Source organism: Haliotis rufescens, unplaced genomic scaffold (assembly GCF_023055435.1).
Source record: "Haliotis rufescens isolate VD_foot unplaced genomic scaffold, xgHalRufe1.0.p SCAF_1, whole genome shotgun sequence".
In the NCBI taxonomy this organism is placed as follows: domain Eukaryota; kingdom Metazoa; phylum Mollusca; class Gastropoda; order Lepetellida; family Haliotidae; genus Haliotis; species Haliotis rufescens.
In genome coordinates, this window is record NW_025963779.1 from 2,116,434 (window position 1) to 2,142,078 (window position 25,645).

The 25,645-nt window shown below is 41.6% G+C and overlaps 1 protein-coding gene across 1 annotated transcript in view; it reads right to left on the bottom strand.

The window, feature by feature from the left end:
* LOC124146994 overlaps positions 1–25,645 on the bottom strand; it is a 68,126-nt gene that overhangs the window by 35,183 nt on the left and 7,298 nt on the right. Inside the window, exons 3-23 of the mRNA XM_048382967.1 lie at positions 22,085–22,148; positions 21,610–21,700; positions 20,510–20,598; positions 19,595–19,672; positions 17,613–17,664; positions 17,197–17,264; positions 16,703–16,786; positions 15,196–15,269; positions 13,363–13,413; positions 12,637–12,689; positions 11,918–12,150; positions 9,145–9,292; positions 8,496–8,603; positions 7,934–8,006; positions 6,869–7,008; positions 5,462–5,544; positions 5,121–5,318; positions 4,143–4,258; positions 3,664–3,790; positions 2,553–2,789; positions 1,653–1,825 (exon numbers count right to left, since the gene is read on the bottom strand). Coding sequence (XP_048238924.1) covers positions 1,653–1,825; positions 2,553–2,789; positions 3,664–3,790; positions 4,143–4,258; positions 5,121–5,318; positions 5,462–5,544; positions 6,869–7,008; positions 7,934–8,006; positions 8,496–8,603; positions 9,145–9,292; positions 11,918–12,150; positions 12,637–12,689; positions 13,363–13,413; positions 15,196–15,269; positions 16,703–16,786; positions 17,197–17,264; positions 17,613–17,664; positions 19,595–19,672; positions 20,510–20,598; positions 21,610–21,700; positions 22,085–22,148 — 2,340 coding nt within the window. The remainder of the gene's footprint in view (positions 1–1,652; positions 1,826–2,552; positions 2,790–3,663; positions 3,791–4,142; positions 4,259–5,120; positions 5,319–5,461; positions 5,545–6,868; positions 7,009–7,933; positions 8,007–8,495; positions 8,604–9,144; positions 9,293–11,917; positions 12,151–12,636; positions 12,690–13,362; positions 13,414–15,195; positions 15,270–16,702; positions 16,787–17,196; positions 17,265–17,612; positions 17,665–19,594; positions 19,673–20,509; positions 20,599–21,609; positions 21,701–22,084; positions 22,149–25,645) is intronic.

A 25,645-nucleotide genomic window follows, 5' to 3' on the forward strand; every position in this document is an offset into this window, starting at 1 on the left:
TTACAAACATGAAATTAATTTTTTTTTTTTAAAGAAAGGTTTTTCTGAATGGCATAAATGGAATGAAAAATATTTCGAATAGAGGACTGGGCAGTTTTAATACATGTATCACAAAACAATTTTCAAGTTAGTATCTGTCGACAAAAATCAAAGCCCTGTCGAGTCTGCTGTAAAATCATGGCAATTAATGTGGATTAAACTTTAAAAAATTAAAAAAAACGTAAAGCTATGAATGTGGTGGATAGGATGAGATAGTGATTTCTTTACCGGGTAATATCTTCTTCTGACCAAGCAGCCCTGGTGCAATGAATGACCACAAGGAACATGGACAAGGAAAACCTTAACCACAAGCATATATAAATACAAAATTCATGCAATTTCATGTCCCGTAAGTGGACATGATAAAACAGTAGCAATCAAAGTCTGTCATGTTAATGAATATGGCCATTGGAGTTCCAACACCACACAAGTTCATGTGATGTAACAAAATGTCTTGTTCAGCCTTCACGCTGACCACTGAAACCAAGATTGTCACATCTGTGTAAAGTCGGACTGATTCTGTTTGCAAGACTGTTCCTAAGTGTGTGTCAAAAACAAAAACAAAAAACATGTTGATTTGAACAGAATTGTTGGCCTCCACAAAACCCAGGCCTGGATATGATGGGAGTCTCGTCGTTTCAGAATGCGATGGCAAATCTCACCATTTCACAGAGACTTACGACAGGGGTCCTTGGTTTTCACTGGAACAATTTGGAGAAAACTGATATACAAATGCAAACAAGATTTTGAACAAATGTCCAGGGACAAACATGTTTCATGTGTCATTTTGCAAACAGAATGAGTCTGGCTTAACAGATGCTGACTGTGAAAGCGGTCACAGCAACTCAGCACCTCCTCGATGTAATTGGGGTTTGACATGAAAGGAGGTTGCAAATTTGGGATGAAGCCACATACTGGCTTAGAAGTAACAAAATATCCCAGCTGGACTGTGCATATACGGACTTCTCCTTGAAGTCAAAGGCTCAGTATAATCTCATCTCAATGAGGTCTTGTACCCCCTGTGATACCACTCTGCATGTAGATCCGGTAACACCTCCACTGGAGGTCGGGTCAGGTGAACCCTCAGCTAACATTGACTTCCCAAGCTGAATGAGAATGTGTGGGCCCTTGAGCCAATCGCAGCCAACTTTCTGAAACGATTCGGCTTCATTTCGTACCACGTTGATTTAGAAATTTTGATTTGTACAACTGAAAGCCCACATAGAACACAAATATTCCTTTGATGGTTGTCCATTTTAGGAGTAGATGCCGTCGAGCTCAGACACAAAGTGTATAAAATATCCACATTTACATAATTGTGCAGCCATATTTTTCTACATTCAGATTTTGTTGTTTCAGTTCATTTCCGAGATACAGACATCAGATATACTGGTCTGAATGCATCCGTCACTTGTACTGCTAGTTTCGAGGCCTTGGCTCTGATTGTTTGATTACAAAGTCAACCTGATGTGACCTCCAATGCAGGTGATCTGAGATCTTCATGCAGACAAGTTGATATTGAATCTAAGTTTATCTCCAAAATAAGCATCTCAATAATTGAAGGCATGGTTTTTAAATGTAAGGGGAGGCAATCATGAGGAGGATAATCACGCCCTCTGCTTCTTACTAGGGGCAGTGTACTCTTCCTGGTCTGAGTCATCAAGAGGGTCAAGTTCATGGTCACTCTCTTCCGTGCTCAGTCGATCAAAACCCTTGTGAGAGTTACCAAGGAAACTCTGAAGACTAAACACCTTTTGTTTCTTGCCTGAGAAACAGGATATTTTACCTGCAAACAATAATATCTTCATTAACACATTAATAAGTTTATCAATAAAATATTAAAAGAAAATCTCGGAGAAGCTTCATCATGAGTATCAGTTTTGACCAAATTATGCCTAATGTTTCTGCATTCCAGTGTGTATTCACTGCCCTATCCTTTTTCTGACTTAGGTGCTTTCAGCTTCCAAGCCGGCCTCATGACAAGCAGAGAGAGGCATGATAAAAACGCGGTAAAATATCATGAAAAAGCTGAAAGTTTCAAGTTAGCATGTTTTCAAAATGAAGTCACACCGAATACTGTGATTGGAAACAGACTGGTATATATAACCCTGCTGTTCCTTCCATTGCAATATGATGCCAAGAGAAAGACTCTCAGTTCCACAAAACTATCTTAATGTTAAGTCTTTCACAGGTATATATATAAAATAATTACAGTGTTACTACTGACTTAAAACACTATGGTATTACGAGGCGACTAACAGGATCAGGTGGTCAGGCTCGCTGACTTGGCTGATGCATGTCATCGATCCCAATTGCATGGATCGATGCTCATGATATCAATCACTGGATTGTCTGGTCCAGACTTGATTATTTACAGACCGCGGTCATAAAGCTGGAATATTGCTGAGTGCAGCGTTAAACAACAAACCAACCAACCAATCATCTAGCAAATCCTGGTCTGGTCATCGATCTACGTGTTATGTTACATTCGCTGCTTCCCCCACCTTCCTCACCTGAATGGTGTAGCCTGATCATGACAGTGACGACCAGCAGCAACACCACCGGAACAATCAACAACACACCGATGATAATGGAGGGCATGTAGTCCGACTTTTTGTCCTCGGCACTCTTCTTCTCCTGAGTTATCTCCCCTGAACTGTTGCTGGTGCCTGCACTTGGGGGTATTATCGTCCCTGTCATGTCACTAGTGTCCTTGGGTTTCCCAGCAAAACCTTTCTTATCAGGCACATCTGTAATAAAAGGTGGAATATAACGTAGCAGTAATAAACTCCCGTGACTGGTCTCGGTGTGAACAAATCATGAAACAAACCAAACAGGTCATAACATGGGACATGAAGATATTTTCTAGAACAATATTGAAGCTAACAGTCAGTAGCACCAGGCTTGCGAGAGCACACTATAATTGGGGGCAGGATCAATATAGAACTTATTGGAATCAATGTTTGTGGAGTCTTTGAAGGGCATTTAGAAGTGATACACATGAGGAAGAGAATTTATGGATGTCAACTTCTCTATTATCAGTGTTAATTACCCCCGGGATCACGTTTGCCCAATGTCCATGACCCATTACCAATCAGTGATAAATAAAGTCCTGACTTCCAGTTGTCCATAGCTATCAACTATCAGCGCTAATTTACAGTTAAGTGTTGGCTTCCATTTGTCAATTGCCTATCACCTATCAGCGCCAAGTATCTGCTGGCTTCCATTGTTAAGTTTCCACCTTTGTTATCTTATTACTTTTGTTGTTCCTACATGTACATATATATGTTGTCTGCCTCACAGCATTTATTCACCTGATGAAGGAGTAAGCATATACTCCGAAATTTTGTGTTCCACAAGTTGACATCTATAAATTCTCTTCCTAATGTTTGTGGAGGCTTGTTAAAACATGTCCATCTTTCTGGAAAAAGACTGAAGGTGCAGGTTTTGTTGGACATGTTGGATGTGGATCTAAATAATACACCTTGGTTTAGTTTTGCACAGAAACAATACCGCATGTCAGAGCTAATCACTTCCTTCATTTTGTTATTACCTTACCAAGTTTCTGGGCGTGTTATCTATTTACTGCATCTACATCATCTACTGCATCGTAGATGTACTTACCAATGACTGTGTCTGTCTTCTTGGGGGCATTCATGCTGAGGCGCCACACTTTGTGGGGATCGAGTTCTCCCACATACACAGCGTGGTCTGTGGAGTCGACTGTGACATCGTGGGGGTTCTGTAGCCCCTGTGTACATGAAGCAATTATTTCCACCTGATTACATCTTTGTGGTATAATGTAATAATGGGTTAGTGAGTGAGTTTGGTTTACATCGCTTTGAACATTATTCCTGTTATATCATGGCATGTCAGCTTGATGTGGGAAGAAAGCCTGAAGTGATGCAGGTCTTTGACGTTGACCACTTTGGAGAAACGTAATGATGGGTCTACTCTCTGACTTAAATAAAATAAGTTTCAAGTAATCATCTAATGCAACTGAACTTGTAAATTGATGTATGTAAAGTTTGTTTCATTGATTTATATTTCAAAACCTGAATGCAAGAAGCAGGATCTACATGCCCATTCAGTTGAAGCCTTACATTAGGGACGTCCCACGTCTGCAGCAAGTCCCCTGTGGCCAGGGCTATGGTGAACCCTTGGACTCTGGCCATCTTTCCATCATAGGTGGGCCCATTCACAGCAAACAGGACTCCGCCTGAAGTCCAACAATACAGTGTTAGTAGCTTCCCGGTCCAACTAATGACTTTGAACAATGTGCATTCAACACCAAATGATCCATTACAACGAATACAGCAATTACCAGTCACAAACTCAACCCACTGCCAAAACTATCATGTCTCCCATACTTTAACAGAGACTTAAATAAATTGTAGCACAAAGACTGGTTTGCAAACAGGGTCCAGATCCTGTCTCATATCTTCATAATTAAGAAACAATGCAATAAGTATTTTATTCCGAAACATTCTCACAAAGTTATCAGCAAGAAAAGACTACCGACTATCAGGGAGGGGTCTCAGGCTAGTACTCTTTGTGGTGTAAATAACATTCACTCACTCTTTCTCACCTAAGTATTCATTAGTTGATGGTTTGAACTATAGTGAGTGAGTTGGGTTTAACGCCGCTTTTAACAGTATTCCAGTTATATCGCTGCGTGTCAGCTTAATGTCTGAGGAAAGCCCCAAGTGATGCAGGTCTCAGACATTTACCACTTCGGTGAAACCCAGGAGCACAGGTATGATGCCGACAAACCTAGAAACATAATCAGGGCGAACCGTGATTCGAAAAGCCAATCATAGGTTTCTGGCATGCCCAAAGGACGCAACTCTGCACAGCGAATCACGGCGCCTTAGACGAGAGAGCCACTCGTGCCCCCGGTTTGAACAATTAACGTGACTTCACTTGCCATAGTAATACATCTGCACATCATGTACGCATACGAGCAACATCTTACTGCAAGTCAGTATTATAGAAATAACATAACATTTATTGACTGCTTATGTATCTGCATTACATTAATTCTAACTCATAAAGAAATATCAGACAGACAGACCACTGACCATGCAGAGGGCAGTACTCGATGGCAAACACGCGAGGACCCATTTGTTCATTCTTGATGATGAATCGGAAGTTTCCATCTAGATCAAAGCACTGTATGCGTCCATTCTCCCGGTCTGCCACACACACCAGCTTCTTATCCTCTGCCACGGTGACACTGTGGACGATGTTGAACACTCCTTGGGGTGCTTCAGCATCACCTGTAATGGTCAAGAGGAACATAGAGACACACTGTGGACGATGTTGAACACTCCTTATTATAACAATTGCAAGACTGCAGGCAAAACATACAATGAATGATATATGATGAGAGAAAACATGTAATTAAGTGATCATTGCCTACCATTGTCTGTGAAGTCAGCCTGCCCCCACTCATCCAACAAGGTGCCATTGGCGGAGAACTTGAGCACACGGCTGTTACAGTAGCTACAACAAAACACCTTACTCCAGTCAATCAGGAAATAATTAAGATGGGTCTTGGAAGTTGGAAAGTTATACAGAAACAAGGTGCATGAAATTAAATATTTAGGCATTTGTATGTTGCTTCATGTGCACCTGATGCACCCGACAACACACCGGACGACTCACCTGATGGTACACCTGATGACACACCTGATGGTACATATGACACACCTGATGGTACACATGGTGACACACCTGATGGTACACCTGATGACACACCTGATGGTACACATGACAAACCTGATGGTACACATGATGACACACCTGATGGTACACATGACACACCTAATGGTACACCTGGTGACACACCTGATGGTACACCTGATGGTACACATGGTGACACACCTGATGGTACACCTGATGGTACACATGACAAACCTGATGGTACACATGATGACACACCTGATGGTACACATGACACACCTAATGGTACACCTGGTGACACACCTGATGGTACACATGATGACACATCTGATGGTACACATGACACACCTGATGGTACACCTGATGACACACCTGATGGTACACATGATGACACACCTGATGATGCACCTGATGGTACACCTGATGACACACCTAATGTTGCACCTGATGGTACACATGACACACCTGATGGTACACATGACACACCTGATGACACACCTGATGATACACATGACACACCTGGTGATGCACCTGATGACACACCTGATGACACACCTGATGGTACACATGACACAACTGATGATGCACCTGATGACACACCTGATGGTACACATGATGACACACCTGAAGATGCACCTGATGGTAACCTGATGATGAAGGATGTGAAATCCATATCCCTATCATCTAGCATTGATACACCTAATAACCTGATGATGCACCTGATGATGCACCTGATGATACACCTGAAGATACACCTGATGGTACACCTGAAGATACACCTGATGACACACCTGAAGATACACCTGATGGTACACCTGATGATACACCTGAAGATACACCTGATGGTACACCTGATGATACACCTGATGGTACACCTGAAGATACACCTGATGATACACCTGACGGTACCCCTGATGGTACACCTGAAGATACACCTAAAGATACACCTGATGGTACACCTGATAACACACATGATGGTACACCTGATGATACACCTGAAGATACACCTGATGGTACCCCTGATGGTACACCTGATGACACACCTGATGATGAAGGATGTGAAGTCCATATCCATTGATTGTACCCCAGACTGTGAGGGTGACACACAGCGAGGAACAGTAAATGAAACATCAGAGTCACTCACCCATCTGCCACAAAGAAGTCCCCAGATTCAAGGACTGCGATATCTGCTGGCTTACAGAAGTGTTCGTTGTCGCTGTCTGGCTCAAATTGTTTACCGAGGACCAGATCTGGGGCTGAGGTACCTTTGGGGATTCTCATCACCTGGAACAATCACTGAAAACTGCAACACATGATAACATGTTCAGTGAAAGGGAAGAATCACTCAACTTAAATCTAACTTTCATCTTGTTGTCTTCAACAGCTCTAATCTACCTGGATTCTCACAGAGGATATGACCATGACAGGTGCAAAAAGATGACTTATTATGTGTCAAGGTGTGATTGACCAAACATAGAGTAGAACTACTTAGCCCACATGAGCCCGTAACCGTCAGCAAAATCCAAGATGGTTGTTACTGACCTAATATGAGACTTTATACCGTAACAGCCATTTTGGATTTTCCAACACCCACCTCACATATTTCAAATGAAAATACTGGTACAGAAATTTGTAATTCAACACTGTTTTGTGTTTTAATATCATTAATTTTTATGTGCAAGGACATTTATGTTTTTTTGGATCACGTTCGTATAAAGTTAAAATTATCAACAAGGTTTGGCCTCTGAGGTTTGAAGAGTAGTCTCTCTGTGATCCTTCACATCTTAGGTTGTAAGTGTTAAGTTTTGAGTTTTAAGTTTTGACCATGTTGACATGACATGTGCGACAACGATACCAAATAGTGCAAACTTTTCGGAATAATTAATTTGTTATGGTGTCTTTAGTTGCCGTATACGGTGTCATATTAGGTTAGCAGAAAAATAATAAATATTATTTTTTTCTGCAAACCTAATTTGACACCGTCTATGGCAACTAAAGACACCATAACTAACAGTATACCGTCAGTAAAAATCCAAGATGGTTGTTACTGACCTCACATATTTCTCCCATTGTATTTCTACCAATCTATTATGACCCCATATACAGCATCTAAAGACACCATAACTAATAGTACACTGATGTGATCCAACAGTGAGACAGTTCAGCTCCCACCCTCAGCCTGTGCAGCATTGGCCGCCCTCAACTGTACCTGGTGCAGGCCGATGTCAGTCAGCCAGATGTTGCCCTTGGAGTCCACCTCTATACCATGAGGCATGTAGAACCTGGAACATGCAACAGGTAGGAGCTGAATAGAAGCTAGGGCACTTCCTACAGTGCCAATATGGATAAGGAAACATACAAAAATTAAAAAATACATCTGAGACTGGTCGGTTCCATCATGTTCATTGCAGACGGCACCTGCCTGAATAGGGGTGTCCACTAGGAGGTCCCTAGGGAAGTAATTGCACGAGACCTCCGTGGATGAACACTACAATCTACTGAAAATATTCATGGGCCAGTTTATTAAAAAATTTGGGGCACAAACTGGTCTAATGTAACAACCCCTGGTTTTCCAGTAAACCAGCGACAGAAATTGATAGAATAGTCCTATAGTCCTTGTCAAAGTGCCCAGTAGTTAAGGTATCATAAGGACTAGAAGAAATTAGCCATTTTTAAGGGTTTTGCTATATGTTTTCATTATCAGGACTATATGACTAAACATGTGAATTTCTATCGCTGTAAACAATCATCAAGGAATCATCAGCACTCACTGGTTGCTGCCAAACTGCCGGACCAGCTTGCCCTTCTTGTCAAGGATAATGACCACGTTCTCAGGTATGGGATCCTTTGGGATCAGCTTGTTGTTGATGTCAAATGTGCTGCAACAAAGATTAATACTCAATGTAGGACTACTGCTACATACATAAGTGGTTTTGTGCATGTAGAGGAAATGAATTAGTTCAATAACTGGAAATTTACCAATAAATTGTACACTTACATACTTATCCTATCTCACACTATGCATTTCTTTTTCTTCGATTTGGGAATTTGTTGAGAAAAAAACAACCAAACTGTATTCTCTAATGATCAAACACATCTAAACGGTGTGGCGATAAGAAAGAGAATGAAGTGACAGACAAAGGAGTCACGTGATCAGGTTGTGTAGATCGCTATGCACAGGATGTATATCATTACCAGCGTGGCCCATTTGGTTGGGATGTGACCATGCTGATGCTGGGGTGTGTTTAGGTGATTATTTTTTAGAAGTCGAGACTTGGTTCAAGCACGTTTCCATATAGGATCGAAGAAATAAGAAATGCATAGTGTGAGACAGGATAAGTTTAAAAATTAAAAGCTTACATATCACTGGTAACAACGTAAAGTTAAATCCAAACAAAATCTAAAAGATATGGAACATACTTGCTGTCCCACTGTCTACTGCCTCTGTGGAAGATGTACACATTTCCGTCCTTGTCCGTGGCCATACCTCCGATCTGACCTAGGGTCAGTTGCTGTGCCGGCCATGAGGCGTCAAACACCAGTGGATCCGGGAGGTCGACTGGCTGGTCTGCAACAGATCCAGGAGCATGTTACCGGTTGGTGTGATGTTACACACACCCAGGGAGTCACTCTCAGTCCCCTAGATCACGATATTGTCTGTCTCAGATGACCCAGGGAGTCACTCTCAGTCCCTTAGATCATGATATTGTCTGTCTCAGATGACCCAGGGAGTCACTCTCAGTCCCCTAGATCATGATATTGTCTGTCTCAGATGACTGATTAACGGTAGTCTTCAGTAGGTTGAGAACAGAATTAAATGATCTTAAAGCAGAAATTAAGTGAACAAAAGATGACCACTTGGGATCATATATTATTTCTGAAGTGCTAGTCAACTTCACACCTTTAGCATAACATATACATGCAAGCAAGGGAGTCTCTATGGGTGGGATCACAGAAAGGGATCAATATGACTTCAGACTTGAGGCATTCAAACAATATATTTATATGAACATTCAAACAATTCAAGCAACACACAGAATAATACATAGAACTAGTGCATCAACAATACATACTAGTGTATATCAGCTTTATACCCATGACGATAATGTTTGAACAATTTGAACACAAGCCAGGTAAGCTGGCAGCTAATAGCATGACCATCGAACTGGGACATCGAACTAAAACAGTCAGGCCAAATGGGAGTTTCAGCAAAAATATTACTCCTAAGCTTGGGGGCCGACAACATTCCTTCACTCTGACACAGGTACTCATCTTGTTCGTTATTCTCTAATTAGGTCAAGAATCAGTGATGCCATGAATCATAATCCATCCTGGAATAGTACAAGATAAAAAAGCTCGTCCCATGCTGTTAGTGTCTGACACTTGTAGTACACAATTCAGGAACAGTTTCTATGCCGATCCCTGCTCCAGACACTACATGGCAAAGATACCCACACTTCAATATAAAGATACCCACACTTCAATATATCCCTGACCCGTGAAGATCTGGGGTAGAATAGGTCTTCAGCAACCCATGCTTGCTGTAAAAGGCAACTATGTTTGTCTTAAGAGGCAACTAACAGCATCAGGTGGTCAGGCTCACTGACTTGGTTGATGCATGTCATCTCATCCCAATTGTGTGGATCGATGCGCATGATGTCAATCTCTGGATTGTCTGGACCAGACTTGATTATTTACAGCCTGCTGTCATATAGCTGGAATATTGCTGAGTACAGCATTAAACAACAAACAATTATTCTCACTATGCTAGGGATATATTGATTGGTTTTGGTTGGTTTGTTGTTTTACGCCGCACTCAGCAATATTCCAGCAGGTGAAGAATAAATGACTAAGTTCGAAAGAAATATGTACTTCCCAGGTGTTAACATATCTGTCTGCACATAAGGCACATTTACCTTTTCAGGTATATTAGATATCTGACTGGTAGTTGATTCCTCCCTAAAATACACCCTAGGTGATGGTTATGTACACTACAATAATGAGCATCATAACACACAAAGGAAATAAGTGGATGAGGGTAAAGACTATGACCATAATGAAGAAAACCTAAACAACGGACTTGCCAGTCAAGGTTCTAGGGAATACTGCATCGGTCATATGGTATTCGTTAACACATTGTTCAGTCTATGTAGATATTGGGGGGTGACTCCAGAGCTTTCTCTACACTGGTTACATAAAGGGTCTGGCGGATGCATAGTAGTCTATAGGTGGCACCGTCGTCTAAGAACCTGCAGTTCACTGTGTAGAGTTGTGTCCCTTGCCAGGAACCTATGATTGTGGTTTCAAATCCCCATTTGCCCTGATTATGTTTCAAGGTTTGCAAGCACCATACCTGTGTTAGTGGGTTTCACCAAAGTGGTAAACGTTGGATACCTGAATCAATTCAGGCTTTCCGCCCATATTAAGCTGAAATGCCATGATATAACAGGAATACTGTTAGATTGGGCATTAAACCAAACTCACTATCTCTAAGGACTGGCAAAGTACTCTACCCCCGTGTTACAAGATATACTCTGTTCTCACACTGACTACTTCTTTATCATTCAGTGCTGTGCAAAGCGGGTGGCTCATCTCTACATACACATAAAACAGTAAACACATTCATCGATCAACGACAACAATGAAATAAAGCACACACAATCACTAGATGATTGAATCAAACAGTATCAGCAGCGTGCAACTCTACCAGCAACTACTACTCATATGACATATCGGAAAACAAAGCTACACAACACTGTATCTGCTAACATGCGACAACGATGTGTCTTACGATTGGCTTCACTCTGACTGCCATGATCAGCAGAGCTGCTCAGAGTTCTCCCCCCTTGTCTTGGCCTCTCAGTTGGTCTGGCGACATATCCTCTAGACTTGTACTCTGAATCGGAGTTCTTCAGGGATGGTTGTCTGGCTTGTGGAACCTCACTAAGCTGGCGGTTCATTGCTTCAAAAGCCTTGTTCCTGTTCCTGTTACGATTCCGTGGGAAACTACTCCGCGAGTAAGCATCCCGGTCCGCATCACGTGACTCCCCAAGGTCGTCATAATAATCTTGTCCGAACCTTTTCTGATTTCTCAGAGGACCTAAATTTTTCAAATATTCGGAATACAAAGAATAGTCGGGATAGTCTTCTTGCATGGAGTAGCCTTGGCCACCCAAGTATGGCATGTCATTACCTGTCTGGTCCACGGTTTGTGCCGCCTGGGTCGCCATGGCTGCATGATGATGATGCCCCTTAGCTTCCTCCTCAAGGTCCGGGTTGGGGGGCAGGGGGACGTCCGAGTCGTCAGGGATGTCGGCGATGAGCTTGGGTTGCATGTTGCCACCACACTGCCCCGAGGGCATCTTGACGCTGGAGTCGGTGTAGTACATGATGTAGAAGTTGCACATCTCGTCAGCTCCTGTAGCTCTGTTGGGGAATAACCAGATCAGTGTCAGGCATATCTTCCAAACTCTCAAAGAAAAGTTATTTGTAAGTGGCAATGAACAAATACCAATATGATAAGGAGTCTTTTTATTACATTACATTCACACAGCTTGGTTACGTCCCACACTATTTGTCCAACTATGTTGTAGCAGACCTATAGTGCAAACAATCAAATTCTTGGTATGGTTGATAGCCAGCCGATAGCCAGTTGATAGCCAGCTGATAGCCAGCTGATAGCCAGCTGATAGCCAGTTGATAGCCAGTTGATAGCCAGCCGATAGCCAGCCGATGGCTAGCTGATGGCCAGCTGGAGTACAGCTGCCCCATGTTGATGAGTACGATGACACACAATCAGCCAGGTCACAGCCAATACTCATGTCAGCTGGAGACCTATATCACAATAACAAATCTAGACCAAAGTCAATGAATGACACCTGGATGGAAACATAATTTATCTTTTAAACTTACCCAATGTTTGTGACCCTATTTCTTCCTGTTGAATCAAAGGTACATCGCGCAGCCTGTTTGAATAAAAAAGTACTCCATGAAGATGGTACTGCATGTTTGTTTGTTTGTTTTTAACACTTCACTCAGCAATATTCCAGCTACTTGACTGCGGTCTGTTAATAATCAAATTTGGACCAGACAATACAGTGACTAACATCATGACCATTGATCCACGCAACTGGGATACAATGACACGGATCAACAAAGAGAAGGACCACCCGATCCCGTTAGTCTCCTCTTACAACAAGCATGGTCGCCTTTTACGGCAAGCATGGGTTGCTGGTGACCTTTTCTACCCCTGATCTTCACGGGTTTGGTGCTGTATGTATCAATGGATGATGCAACTGACATGAAGCTGTGGGATACCCTGACACACTGTTCTGTGTCTGACTCCTACAATCAAACCCTCCCCATCACACCTAATACAAATACATCAAGAGTTTGGGTCGTGTGGTGTCAGCTCCTGGACATATCTTTCACAATGTTGCATCCTGCTGCCAACCACATTGACTTGATTGACTAAATATTTTCTGGGTAGTCCTCAGGCTCCTCAGGTTCCGAGGCCTGGGAAATAATGGGATACACCTATCACCGTGTGAAGTAAAGTTAGATCATATCTCTTCCTTCATCTACAAGTTGCATCTCACGAGGAGGGTGAAAGCATCTATGAGTAATATCTCAGCTTACCAGTCCATCACCCGGGTTCACAACGAAGGAGCCATTGACTGGGTAAAATGCCTGAAAAATGATAATCAATTATCATGATTATACTCTGCAGAAACAAAGGGGACAAGAATGAAGACTGGCTTGAGAAGATACTCCATGGCGTGTCATCACTGACTCTCCTGCTTGTTGTTTTTGTCTGCAACTACGCAGCTGAAGCTATATAGCCATGTTCTAACAAGCTGTTGACCACTAGGGCTGGGAGGATGATACCTTGGTGGGACGATGACGATAAAGTATCACGATACCTTGCTCACTTTCCAATACTTATCACAATACCTTGCTCACGATCCGATATGTATTAAAATACCTTGCTAACGATCAGATACGTATTAAAATACCTTGCTCACGATCCGATATGTATTAAAATACCTTGCTCACGATCCGATATGTATTAAAATACCTTGCTCACGATCAGATACGTATCAAAATACCTTGCTCACGATCCGAAATGTATTAAAATACCTTGCCCACGAGCCGATACATATTAAAATACCTTGCTCACGATCAGATATGTATTAAAATACCTTGCTCATGATCAGATACGTATTAAAATACCTTGCTCACGATCAGATACGTAATAAAATACCTTGCTCACAATCAGATACGTATTAAAATACCTTGCTCATGATCAGATACGTATTAACCCTTTCGCCCCGACTGCCCGATTTATCGGGCAGGATAAACCGTGTCCCAGGACCCGGCTGCCCGAAAAATCGGGCAGCATAAGCCGTGGCCCAGAACCCAGCTGCCCGATAAATCGGGCGGCGCGAGCGTGTTTACAAAATCGCTCTTTCTACTTCCTTTCTCGTGTGTAATCTCGTTCAAAATATGGAAACGAGATCTACACGTAATGACACGTCATTCTATGGAATTTCCCCGTATTTTTGGCGCGAAAATCGCGGGTATGTCACCTGTTTTCGCGACAGGTATTTTTCTCGCTTGAATCGTAAATCAAGCGTAATGGCGGCCAACTACGATTCGGATAGCGATCAGATGATTAACAACGACTCTATCGGGAATAATAATGTGTTTGAATTGAATAATTTACGCGAAGGGGAGAGGGAATTTCGCGAATATTTTCCCGATATGTATTAAAATACATTGCTCACAATCTGATATGTATTACGATACCTTACTCACAATCCAATACGTATCACAATACCTTGTTCACTATCCGATAGCAATAATGATACCTTACTCATGGTCTGATACGTATCACAATACCTTGCTCACTATCCAATCAGTATCATCAATACCTTGCTTGGACAATCATGATAAGGTATCACAATACCTTGCTCACGATCCGATATGCATCTAGATACTTGCATGTATCAGGATATCTGTGGCCCATAAGCCATCTTTTTCATAATGGCTGAATACCTGGCATTTACAGTTGGCACTGTCAAGTATGGCGGATGGACTACTAATTAGTGTAACAGTTACTAAAGCAAACTTTTTAGATAAGAATCAATATTTTGTACTTAATGTGTGACTGTGATTGATACTTGTATCAAGAAGTAAACAATATCGATCCACCGATGCATTGGTGTATCATCCCACCACACTGAACACTTGCTTGACAAAGGTAATAGCACCTATACCGAAACATCACACTGAAATAATAAAACAAGAAGTGGACACCTGTCATTCTTACCACAGAATCTGAAGGCCACGTAAAGACACAGAAGAGTATGTGGGTGAAAAGAGAAAAGTATTAAACGTCACAACATTTAAAATGAACTTCCTAAGTACCTGTACTGTCATTAAGTGGAGTAACAGCTGACTAGCACCTACCTGAGGCCACTGTGGATTGCCCTTGCCAATTTCATACCAGGTGTTGTTGAAGACATAGCCAGTTATCACCTTTCCTGAAATTTGACATAAACAGTATTTCAGCATTCTTTCTATCAGAAACAAACATCACAAAACATCAAACTGAAGAGGCAAGGTAAAGTGGGTTCTAATGGCGGATTTAAGATTATTTTACTCATGTATATAGATGTGTGTATGGTGTTTGTATGGACGTGTGTATTTGATTGCTGGTACAAGTCCAGACAAATGACAGTTTTAGAGTGCTGGCCCACTGAGATACCATTCTGCAGTTTACAATATTACACTGATTCAGGCTGTCCTATCCGTGTTACAGCTGCATGTGTCCATGTTACAGCTGCATGTGTCTGTGTTACAGCTGTATGTGCCTGTGTTACAGTTGCATATGTCCATGTTACAGCTGGATGTGTCTGTGTTACAGCTCCATGTTACAGCTGCATGTGTCCGTGTTACGGCTCCACATGTCGTGTTACAGCTGCATGTGTCCATGTTACAGCTGCATGTGTCTGTGTTACAGCTGCATATGTCCATGTTACAGCTACATCTGTCTTTGTCACAGCTGCGTGTCCGTGTGTCAGCTCCACATGTCGTGTTACAGCTACATGTGTCCATGTTACAGCTCCATGTTTCATGTCACAGCTGCATGTGTCCATGTTACAGATCCACGTCGTGTGTCTGTGTTACAGCTACATGCTTCCATGTTACAGCTACATGTGTCCGTGTTACAGCTGCATGTGTCCATGTAACAGCTACATGTGTCCATGTTACAGCTGCATGTGTCCGCGTTACAGCTGAATATGTCCTGTGTTACAGCTTCATGTGTCCATGTTACAGCTACATCTGTCTTTGTCACAGCTGCGTGTCTGTGTGTCAGCTCCACATGTCGTGTTACAGCTACATGTGTCCATGTTACAGCTCCACGTCGTGTGTCTGTGTTACAGCTACATGCGTCCATGTTACAGCTACATGTGTCCATGTTACAGCTGCATGTGTCCGTGTAACAGCTACATGTGTCCATGTTACAGCTGCATGTGTCCGTGTTACAGCTGAATATGTCCTGTGTTACAGCTACATGTGTCCATATTACAGCTACATGTGTCCGTGTTACAGCTGCATGTCCTGTGTTACAGCTGCATGTGTCCGTGTTACAGCTACATGTGTCCGTGTTACAGCTACATGTGTCCGTGTTACAGCTGCATGTGTTCTTGTTACAGCTGCATGTGTCCGTGTTACAGCTACATGTGTCCGTGTTACAGCTGCATGTGTCCGTGTTACAGCTGCATGTGTTCGTGTTACAGATACATGTGTCTGTGTTACAGCTGCATGTGACCGTGTTACAGCTGCATGTGTCCATGTTACAGCTGCATGTGCCCGTGTTACAGCTGCATGTGTCCATGTTACAGCTGTAACTAGTCCAAGGGGATGACATTCTTGTACCAGTTGTCTCCTAGCACAGCTGTTTACTACATACCTAGACTGTGAGCATGGGTCCTGTAGGCGAAGGGGTGCATAGGCTTGGGGCCTCGGTACACACAGCTGATGTCGGAGTGAGTCTCTGCAAGCAAACATGGCTTTCTTACGACTACTGAAAAACTGTTCTTAAATTCAAATGCATATACACCTGTGACAACACAGTTAACAGACCTCAACCCCACCATGTAACTGAGCAATCCTAAGATGATCTTGATTATATATTTTCACTGTACTTATTTCAATTCTGGGAATACCATAAAACTAAGGAAAATGTTGCTCTTGTGATTGAAAATGAAAAATGTGTTTATTTCCCAATCATCCATGTGCAGCCTCCCAGATTGAGCTGCACTAATCATACATTTGCCAGAAATCCAACCTTGATCCAGGCAAGACAGGTAAAACCTTAAACTATCTTTTCAACCACACACAAAATGTTTTGATTAATCCTTCAATAATAAAGATGAATGTGTGGTGTGGAAGCCATTTACTTACTGGGTGTGTTTGGGGGGATCACAATACTGTAGGACGCCATCAGATGTATGCCTGCTACATACTTTTGTCTAAAACAGATAATGACAATCACATCTTTACAAAATATTCTCTGATATTTCTCATTTGGAAAATACATATAATTGATCTCCATGCATTGCCAGGTATATATGTTCACTTCCAGGAAGAGATCTAGTATACTTTTGAAATACTCTGCAAGCAACATAATGAGTTGGATGTATGAACTTTAGAGAGAATGATAATCCTGTCTGAATTTGGTTGTACACTGTCCTAAGTATATGCCTTGAAGGTCACACGATAATGACACAAGCTGTTTGGAAATATTTCCAGTAGGACTTTGTGTGTACTATCAATTTTACCAGTACAACTGAGACATGTAATAGACCACACATTCTCACCTTTTAGGAGTAAGATAGATACGTATCCCTGAGTAGTCCCGTGGTGTAGTTTCTGCAAGACAAGATCATGTTGAACAGGTGCTTGTTCTAACAGTCACACATAAAACAATACAAGGTCCAAACAGCGGAGTGGATAACTGTCTTGGTTCAAACACACTCTTGTATAATAGTAATTTATTTCTGCTTTCTGAATCCTAGGTAAAAATACTATTAAACCAAGACATGCACTGGGCCCAATGTTTAAGAGAACCCTGCCTGGGAAGCAGCTGTATTTGTTGGATACTTCTAGTTTCAACTGTTATCATTCAGGGTTGTTGGAAATGTAGGTACGTTGGGTGTCCTTATGTAGAATCCAGAATCCAGATACTTCAAATACTGTATCATAAATGTTGTACAGTGTAACAACATAAATGGGTTCATTTATTTTGAGCTCACATGATCAGACAATCCAAATACTTGTTCAAACCAGGACCCAGCATTCCTCATGACAGGGATAAGTGTCTACTCAGGTAGGTGAGTCAGTCAGTTGAGGTCAACACCTCTTTGAACAGTATTATAGTTAGATCATGGCATGTCAGCTTAATATGGGAGAAAGCTATTAGTGATGCAGGTCTCAGGCATTTACTTCTTTGGTGAAACCCACGAGAACGGGTATGGTGCTGACAAACCTAGAAAAAGTAAGTTTGAACCACAATCATAGGTTTCTGGCATGCAACTCTCTGCACAGCAAATACCCCGTATACAAATGGACCACCTGAGCTTACTCAGGAAGGAGTCAATGTTTGGAGACATACAGACGGCACAAGCTGTCGATTGAGAAATGCATAGATAATTCTTTTCGCTCTCTGGCATCTATCAAGTTTAGATTGTGGCAGGCCAAAAAAACAATAGCCAAGGTTACATAGCTCACACCTCTGTACTAGAATCACTTCAGATTCACACAAAGTTAAATTTGATTAATAATTACATGAATTATAACAAGGCAAACTTATGGCACAGTTGACTTCACTCATAGTCAGGCATGTTCAACCAACAAGAACTGTCCTACTTCAGCAGCTGCCATTGTTTGATCTGGTCCACTTTCTGTTTACTGGAACTAACAGATCGGTCAAAGTGTCTGTAAACTATCTGAAAGAACTTTTCTAATGGCCTTGCTAAAATGAATGGGAGTTTCATGACTATGAGAGTGAGTGTACACAGCAGCCTGTAAATATATTAACTGAGTCGGGTACAAACAAACCAGTGGTCAATATTATGAGCATACGACCGCAATACCAAGTCAACAAGCCTGACCATCTCCTCCACTCTTTTTACCTCTTACAGCAAGCAATAGTGGGCTGGGGACTGACTCCAACCTGGGTCAACATTATCATGGAGATGGGATGTTTATTGAGAGATTTATTCCAAACAGGGTCTCCACGGTCATGGAGATGGGACGTTTATTGAGAGACTTATTCCAACCTGGGTCTCCACGGTCATGGAGATGGGACGTTTATTGAGAGATTTATTCCAAACAGGGTCTCCACGGTCATGGAGATGGGATGTTTATTGAGAGATTTATTCCAACCTGGGTCTCCACGGTCATGGAGATGGGACGTTTATTGAGAGATTTATTCCAAACAGGGTCTCCACGGTCATGGAGATGGGACGTTTATTGAGAGATTTATTCCAAACAGGGTCTCAATGGTCATGGAGATGGGATGTTTATTGAGAGATTTATTCCAAACAGGGTCTCAATGGTCATGGAGATGGGATGTTTATTGAGAGATTTATTCCAAACAGGGTCTCAATGGTCATGGAGATGGGATGTTTATTGAGAGATTTATTCCAAACAGGGTCTCCACGGTCATGGAGATGGGATGTTTATTGAGAGATTTATTCCAACCTGGGTCTCTAGGTCATGGAGATGGTATGTTTATTGAGAGATTTATTCCAACCTGGGTCTCAATGGTCATGGAGATGGTATGTATTGAGAGACTTACCACTGAACTTATGCTTGTAGTGTACTTGTAGCACTATAGTCTTGATGGAAGACGCTCTACCCACTCGAAAACCAACATCTGTCAACACAACAACATACACCGTCATCTGCAGGTACACACAGAGCATATTGCAACAGACGGTGCCATCTCAACAAGTTGTGTTATTTGTACTTGTGCTAGACATAAAACCTCCACTCCAGAGTCGGAGTCTATTTAAAACAAATTTGGTCTGGAAAACCATGCAAAAAAAGTGCATACATTAACCGATCTACAAATAATGGTGTCAAGTGATAGATTCGGGCTGAGTCAACTGTTAAACAAAATGTATCTACATAGTGTATCAAGATACTGATTTCTGTTTGGTGTAATCTACACTTTCCTCACTTCCAAAATTAATTTACTAATATCTGATAATAACGCTCAACAGAGCTCATACCATGCATACAGGTCAGCTAGATTCATTTTATACAAAGTTGAAATATCAAATATATGTGAGGCATTTTATTGCAAATGAAAAGATTAAGTTGATGTTTCAGTAACAAAAGTGGATGAATTAACTGGTGCAGGATCATGATTACCACAAAAATAATAGTGTAGCATAATGCACATTAAAAGAACTTTGACAGTTGCAAGGTGTCCTTAATATCTTAAACTCAACATGATGGAAATAGTAACCATGGTAACCAACACTTATCTGTTACTAATTTAACCCTGTCACATCTAGCCCCAAGGATAGGAAGATTCTTTGGTTTTAACCAACTCAAAAGAGCCCTGAAGATCAGTGATTACGAAAGTATCTTTACGGTACATTACAGAGAACATAGCTGTACATGAGGTTTATTGCTCAGTATGTCAACTATTTGATCCTTTGATAGTGAAACTGAGGGAAAGGTATCAACTCATGACAAACGTCACCTTTAGGTAGGCGGGTGGGTGGAGCAGCCTTGGCCCAGGCGAATATGATCTGTTCCTCCGCACGTCCCTGGCACACTGCGGGGCACCTCCTACAGGCAGAAACAGTGAGTGAGTGAGTGAGTGGGTGGGTGGGTGGGTGAGTGAGTGAGTGAGTGAGTGAGTGAGTGAGTGAGTGAGTGAGTGAGTGAGTGAGTGAGTGAGTGAGTGAGTGAGTGAGTGAGTGAGTGAGTGAGTGAGTGAGTGAGTGAGTGAGTGGGTGGGTGGGTGGGTGGGTGGGTGAGTGAGTGAGTGAGTGAGTGAGTGAGTGAGTGAGTGAGTGAGTGAGTGAGTGAGTGGGTGGGCGAGTGGGGGGGTGGGCGAGTGAGTGAGTGAGTGAGTGAGTGAGTGAGTGAGTGAGTGAGTGAGTGAGTGAGTGAGTGGGTGGGTGGGTGAGTGGGGGGGTGGGCGAGTGAGCGAGTAAGTGAGTGAGTGAGTGAGTGAGTGAGTGAGTGAGTGAGTGAGTGAGTGGGTGGGCGAGTGGGGGGGTGGGCGAGTGAGCGAGTAAGTGAGTGAGTGAGTGGGGGGGTGGGCGAGTGAGCGAGTAAGTGAGTGAGTGAGTGAGTGAGTGAGTGGGTGAGTGAGTGGGTGGGTGAGTGGGGGGCTGGGCGAGTGAGCGAGTAAGTGAGTGAGTGAGTGAGTGAGTGAGATAGTGAGTGAGCAGACGGGTGCGCATGAGGGGTTATGAGGGTATTGTTCCCATTTCCTACAACATACAGCATCTCACTTGGGATATGGTTCACTGAACTTCATGTTTAATTTCCGCATTAAAAATTGTCAATAGCCCTGTAGTCTTTGCAAAACTGCATAATAGTCTATAAGGTATCATAAGGACTTGTAGACATTTGCCCTTTTAAGGGTTTAGCTATATGTTCTTATTTCAAGGACTAGTTGACAAAAACTGTTAGTTTCAACCGCGAACATTGTGAAATATTACAGACAACAAAGCATATGCACTTTGTGAGTTTTGAAACTTTCAGAATAATAGGTATAAGAAACAAAACTCATGTATGGTATGACACAGCCGGCAGTCCGGGCAGTGTAGAATGAAGGAGCACACCTACCATATGTCCGTGTCTCTGGCCGGTTCCCCGTCACAGCCATACAGCAGGATGTGATGAGCTGTCTTCACATCCGCCATTGCCTCAAACTGAACTGGAACACCATCAAATGTCCCAAGTATAACTATAAGGATCAATACTGAACAGGGTTAATTCAATGTTTCACTGAAACTTCACCATCGTGTGAATGTAATCACGTCCTCCCAAGTGTGGGTGAAGTCAATGTTTATAGGCAGTTTCCCTGAGAGACTGACCATTACACATGAGCAGGGTTGGGACTCTCCTTAAAGACAAACTATTTCATAAAACTATTTTATCAACAATGGGATACAAATCTACACTTTTCATCCACAAAACAGCTCATGGTTTTTTTTCTCATCATGTCTATTTCATTCAGTTTATAAAAGCAGAGCAAATATATATTTTCTTCCCTCAAAAAGAATACTTTTTCCAGTGTAATGTAGCATGGCACACTGACCGATGTAGTTCTCGTCCGCAGCCAAGTCATCCAAACTGTAGCTTGAACAGAGGTAGGAATCCGGCTGAAACACAAGACACATCCTGCACATATAGACCACTCAACATGTGCAACACGGGGACATCATGGAAAAAACCCACGATGTACATGTCAGTATTAAAAATGGGCTTTGGCAAATTTTTTACCCATAAAAAGATAATAGCTTCTACTAGAAGGTTCAAAGGTCTTTACCGTAATTAATAGCTGGAGGTGTAACTGAAATTCACCCAACAAATCTGAACACCTTTATTAACTGATGGCCAGACAGACTAAGCTGGGGCCAATGTAAAGCAGAGAAAATTGGAATCAAGTCATCAGTCTCGTAAAGATTTATGATGAAAAGGTGAGAGAGTTGGAATCAAGCCATCAGAGTCTCGTTAAGAATTATGATGAAAAGCTGAGAGAGTTGGAATCAAGCCATCAGAGTCTCGTAAAGATATATGATGAAAAGGTGAGAGAGTTGGAATCAAGTCATCAGTCTCGTAAAGATTTATGATGAAAAGCCGAGAAAGTTGGAATCAAGTCATCAGTCTCGTAAAGATTTATGATGAAAAGCTGAGAGAGTTGGAATCAAGCCATCAGAGTCTCGTAAAGATTTATGATGAAAAGCTGAGAGAGTTGGAATCAAGCCATCAGAGTCTCGTTAAGAATTATGATGAAAAGCTGAGAGAGTTGGAATCAAGTCATCAGTCTCGTTAAGATTTATGATGAAAAGCCGAGAAAGTTGGAATCAAGCCATCAGAGTCTCGTTAAGATTTATAATGAAAAGCTGAGAGAGTTGGAATCAAGTCATCAGTCTCGTTAAGATTTATGATGAAAAGCCGAGAAAGTTGGAATCAAGCCATCAGAGTCTCGTAAAGATTTATGATGAAAAGCTGAGAGAGTTGGAATCAAGCCATCAGAGTCTCGTTAAAATTTATGATGAAAAGGTGAGAGAGTTGGAATCAAGCCATTAGAGTCTCGTAAAGATATATGATGAAAAGGTGAGAGAGTTGGAATCAAGTCATCAGAGTCTCGTAAAGATTTATGATGAAATTCAATCCAGCAGCTGATCTTGCAATGAATATCATCGGGACACGTATCAGTTTCAAGCAGCACCAATTACATCCACTGATCCAGGCCAATACTGACACTGGGTGGTCCTATCAGCATACATATCATTAAACCAACCATTGTCATGTCATATATTTAATGTGGTGTACAAAAATAATGACTTGATACCTAAAATATGAATAGCAATATATGCCAACAGATCATATCATAAATCACATTTCATTGACCATGTTGACAGCCACAAATGATTTCTCCATCTGTTCCATCTACATTACAAGGCCCATATGTTGCCACACGCATCGCACAACAGAGAGAGCTGGCGTATAATAATAATGTAACTGTTTATCCACATACATAAACTATTTCCTCCACATACATAGACTTACTCTGGTGCTAAACATGCTATGAGACCTTAATGAAATAGGGAAGCATTTCTGCAATATAGCGCACTATAATGAAACATGAATGAAATTAGCCCTATTACTAACTACACATGTACCAAATTACGTTACATCTTGAACGAAAATGGCCGAGTAATGGAAATAAAAAGGTTTTTCAATATGGCTGCCATTGTGGCCATGTTGAAAATCAGATTCGAGCCTATTGCAAAAATTGGTCATTGGAGGAGCAAGTACATGAAATTAGGCTCTATTGGTCCTGTGGTTTCTGAGAACATGTTTACAATGCACAACAGACAACTGCCGACTGCCGACAGACAAAAATGCAATGACATCAGCTTACTTGACTTCCAGTTAGGTGATATAATGAAATTGTGAATTGATGTATAAGTGTTTACAATCTTTAGGCCTTGGGGGATAGGGCGATACTGTTGAAATCATAAAGCTGTCACTGGTTGTGACATATTGCATTGACTGAAGGCTATCACCTATGTGGATGTTTCAATTCAAACTTGATCAATAACCACTTTTTTTACATGATGATGAGTCAGTGAGTTAGATTTAAACAAACTTTGAACAGTATTTGACTGATATCACAGTAAGCATGGGGTATTGGAAGATTGAAGTTTATCACAACATACTGTGATAAACATGGTCGGCCTGAAATACATATCATGATATATTGCAATAAACATTATGGCCGTCCTGCAATACACATGACAACATATTGTATGACATTAAAATATTGAACTCAGAAGCATCAATCAAGGAAAATTCTCTACTTCCACGCTTCAGCCTTACCCTTATTGTTAACAACTTTCCAGCCGGGAGGTATGACTGTCACCATGTTGGGGCCCTGGATGTTAACGGATCGTTAACGGAAATGTAAGAAATTATGGAAATGCAGCAAGGGTGGTATGACCTAACCATGATCTCCGAGATAAACAAATTATATTGTATCCTCCCTGTATTGGGTGCTGCCCCACACTGAAATACATACAACACATGTGTCTCCTTGTGGTGACTTTGTTCGAAATGTGTCTCTATTCACCCAGCAGTGAATGGGTACCCGGTAGGATGAGATGGCAATGTGATTGTTAACTTTATAGCACTTAACAGGCAGCTTGGGTTGTATACACCCTAGGGAGCTGAGAATAGTTGTTGAGGGCACACTGATCGAGTGACCGGGGTAAGAATAGAGCTTTGAGCATGCCCCTGTGTGGTCCACCATCATCATCATCATCATCATCATCATCATCATCATATTATTTTGTGTTAATTTACCATCACACTGATTCACAGAAAGTAAGGAAGAATACGTATGTTTAACATGATAATATTTCTTATTAATGTTTGAAATTAAAGGCAGTATAAACACATTGACACATGAAATACTGAATAGTATACATGTCACTATCATAATCACTATCCCTATCATTTACTCCTTGTTAAAATATTGATTTTGGAGCTGCTATTAACAGGTGTCCAACATGTGTTGCCGCTGTGAGCACATACCGGTACATACTGCATCCATTCCCAGGTACAATAATGTTTGCTATGATAATCAATGTATTGAACAAGGGCACATTTATTTTAAATGAATCACAAAATTATTACAGCTTAATGATACAGCTTGCATTGGAAAAGATGCTGACTTGGGAGAAGAAATTGTGCTAGGAACTCTGATTTATCATCACGTTTGATGCAATATTACTGTAGGATTAAAGAAAGAAATCACTCCCAAACGCCAGCTTTAGTTAGTCATATTTCATACATGAATGTTCAAAACTCTAAATATATATACAGAACTGTCACTATGTGGCTGAAATAATGCTGATGCGACATTAAATGTTAATTCACTCATATGCAGAACAGAGTGTATGTGTTACCTGGTTAAGCTGTGTGACCAAGCCAAGTCATCGAGCCTCACCCCCAATCCACTGAGGGACAGATCATTTGATACTTGGCTAACATTTTATGATAAAAATTGTCCCAGAAAATAATAGTTATAAAATAGTTAGTCTCCATACAAAATTCCAGAATGTTCAATAGTCAGTCCCTAAGTCACCTC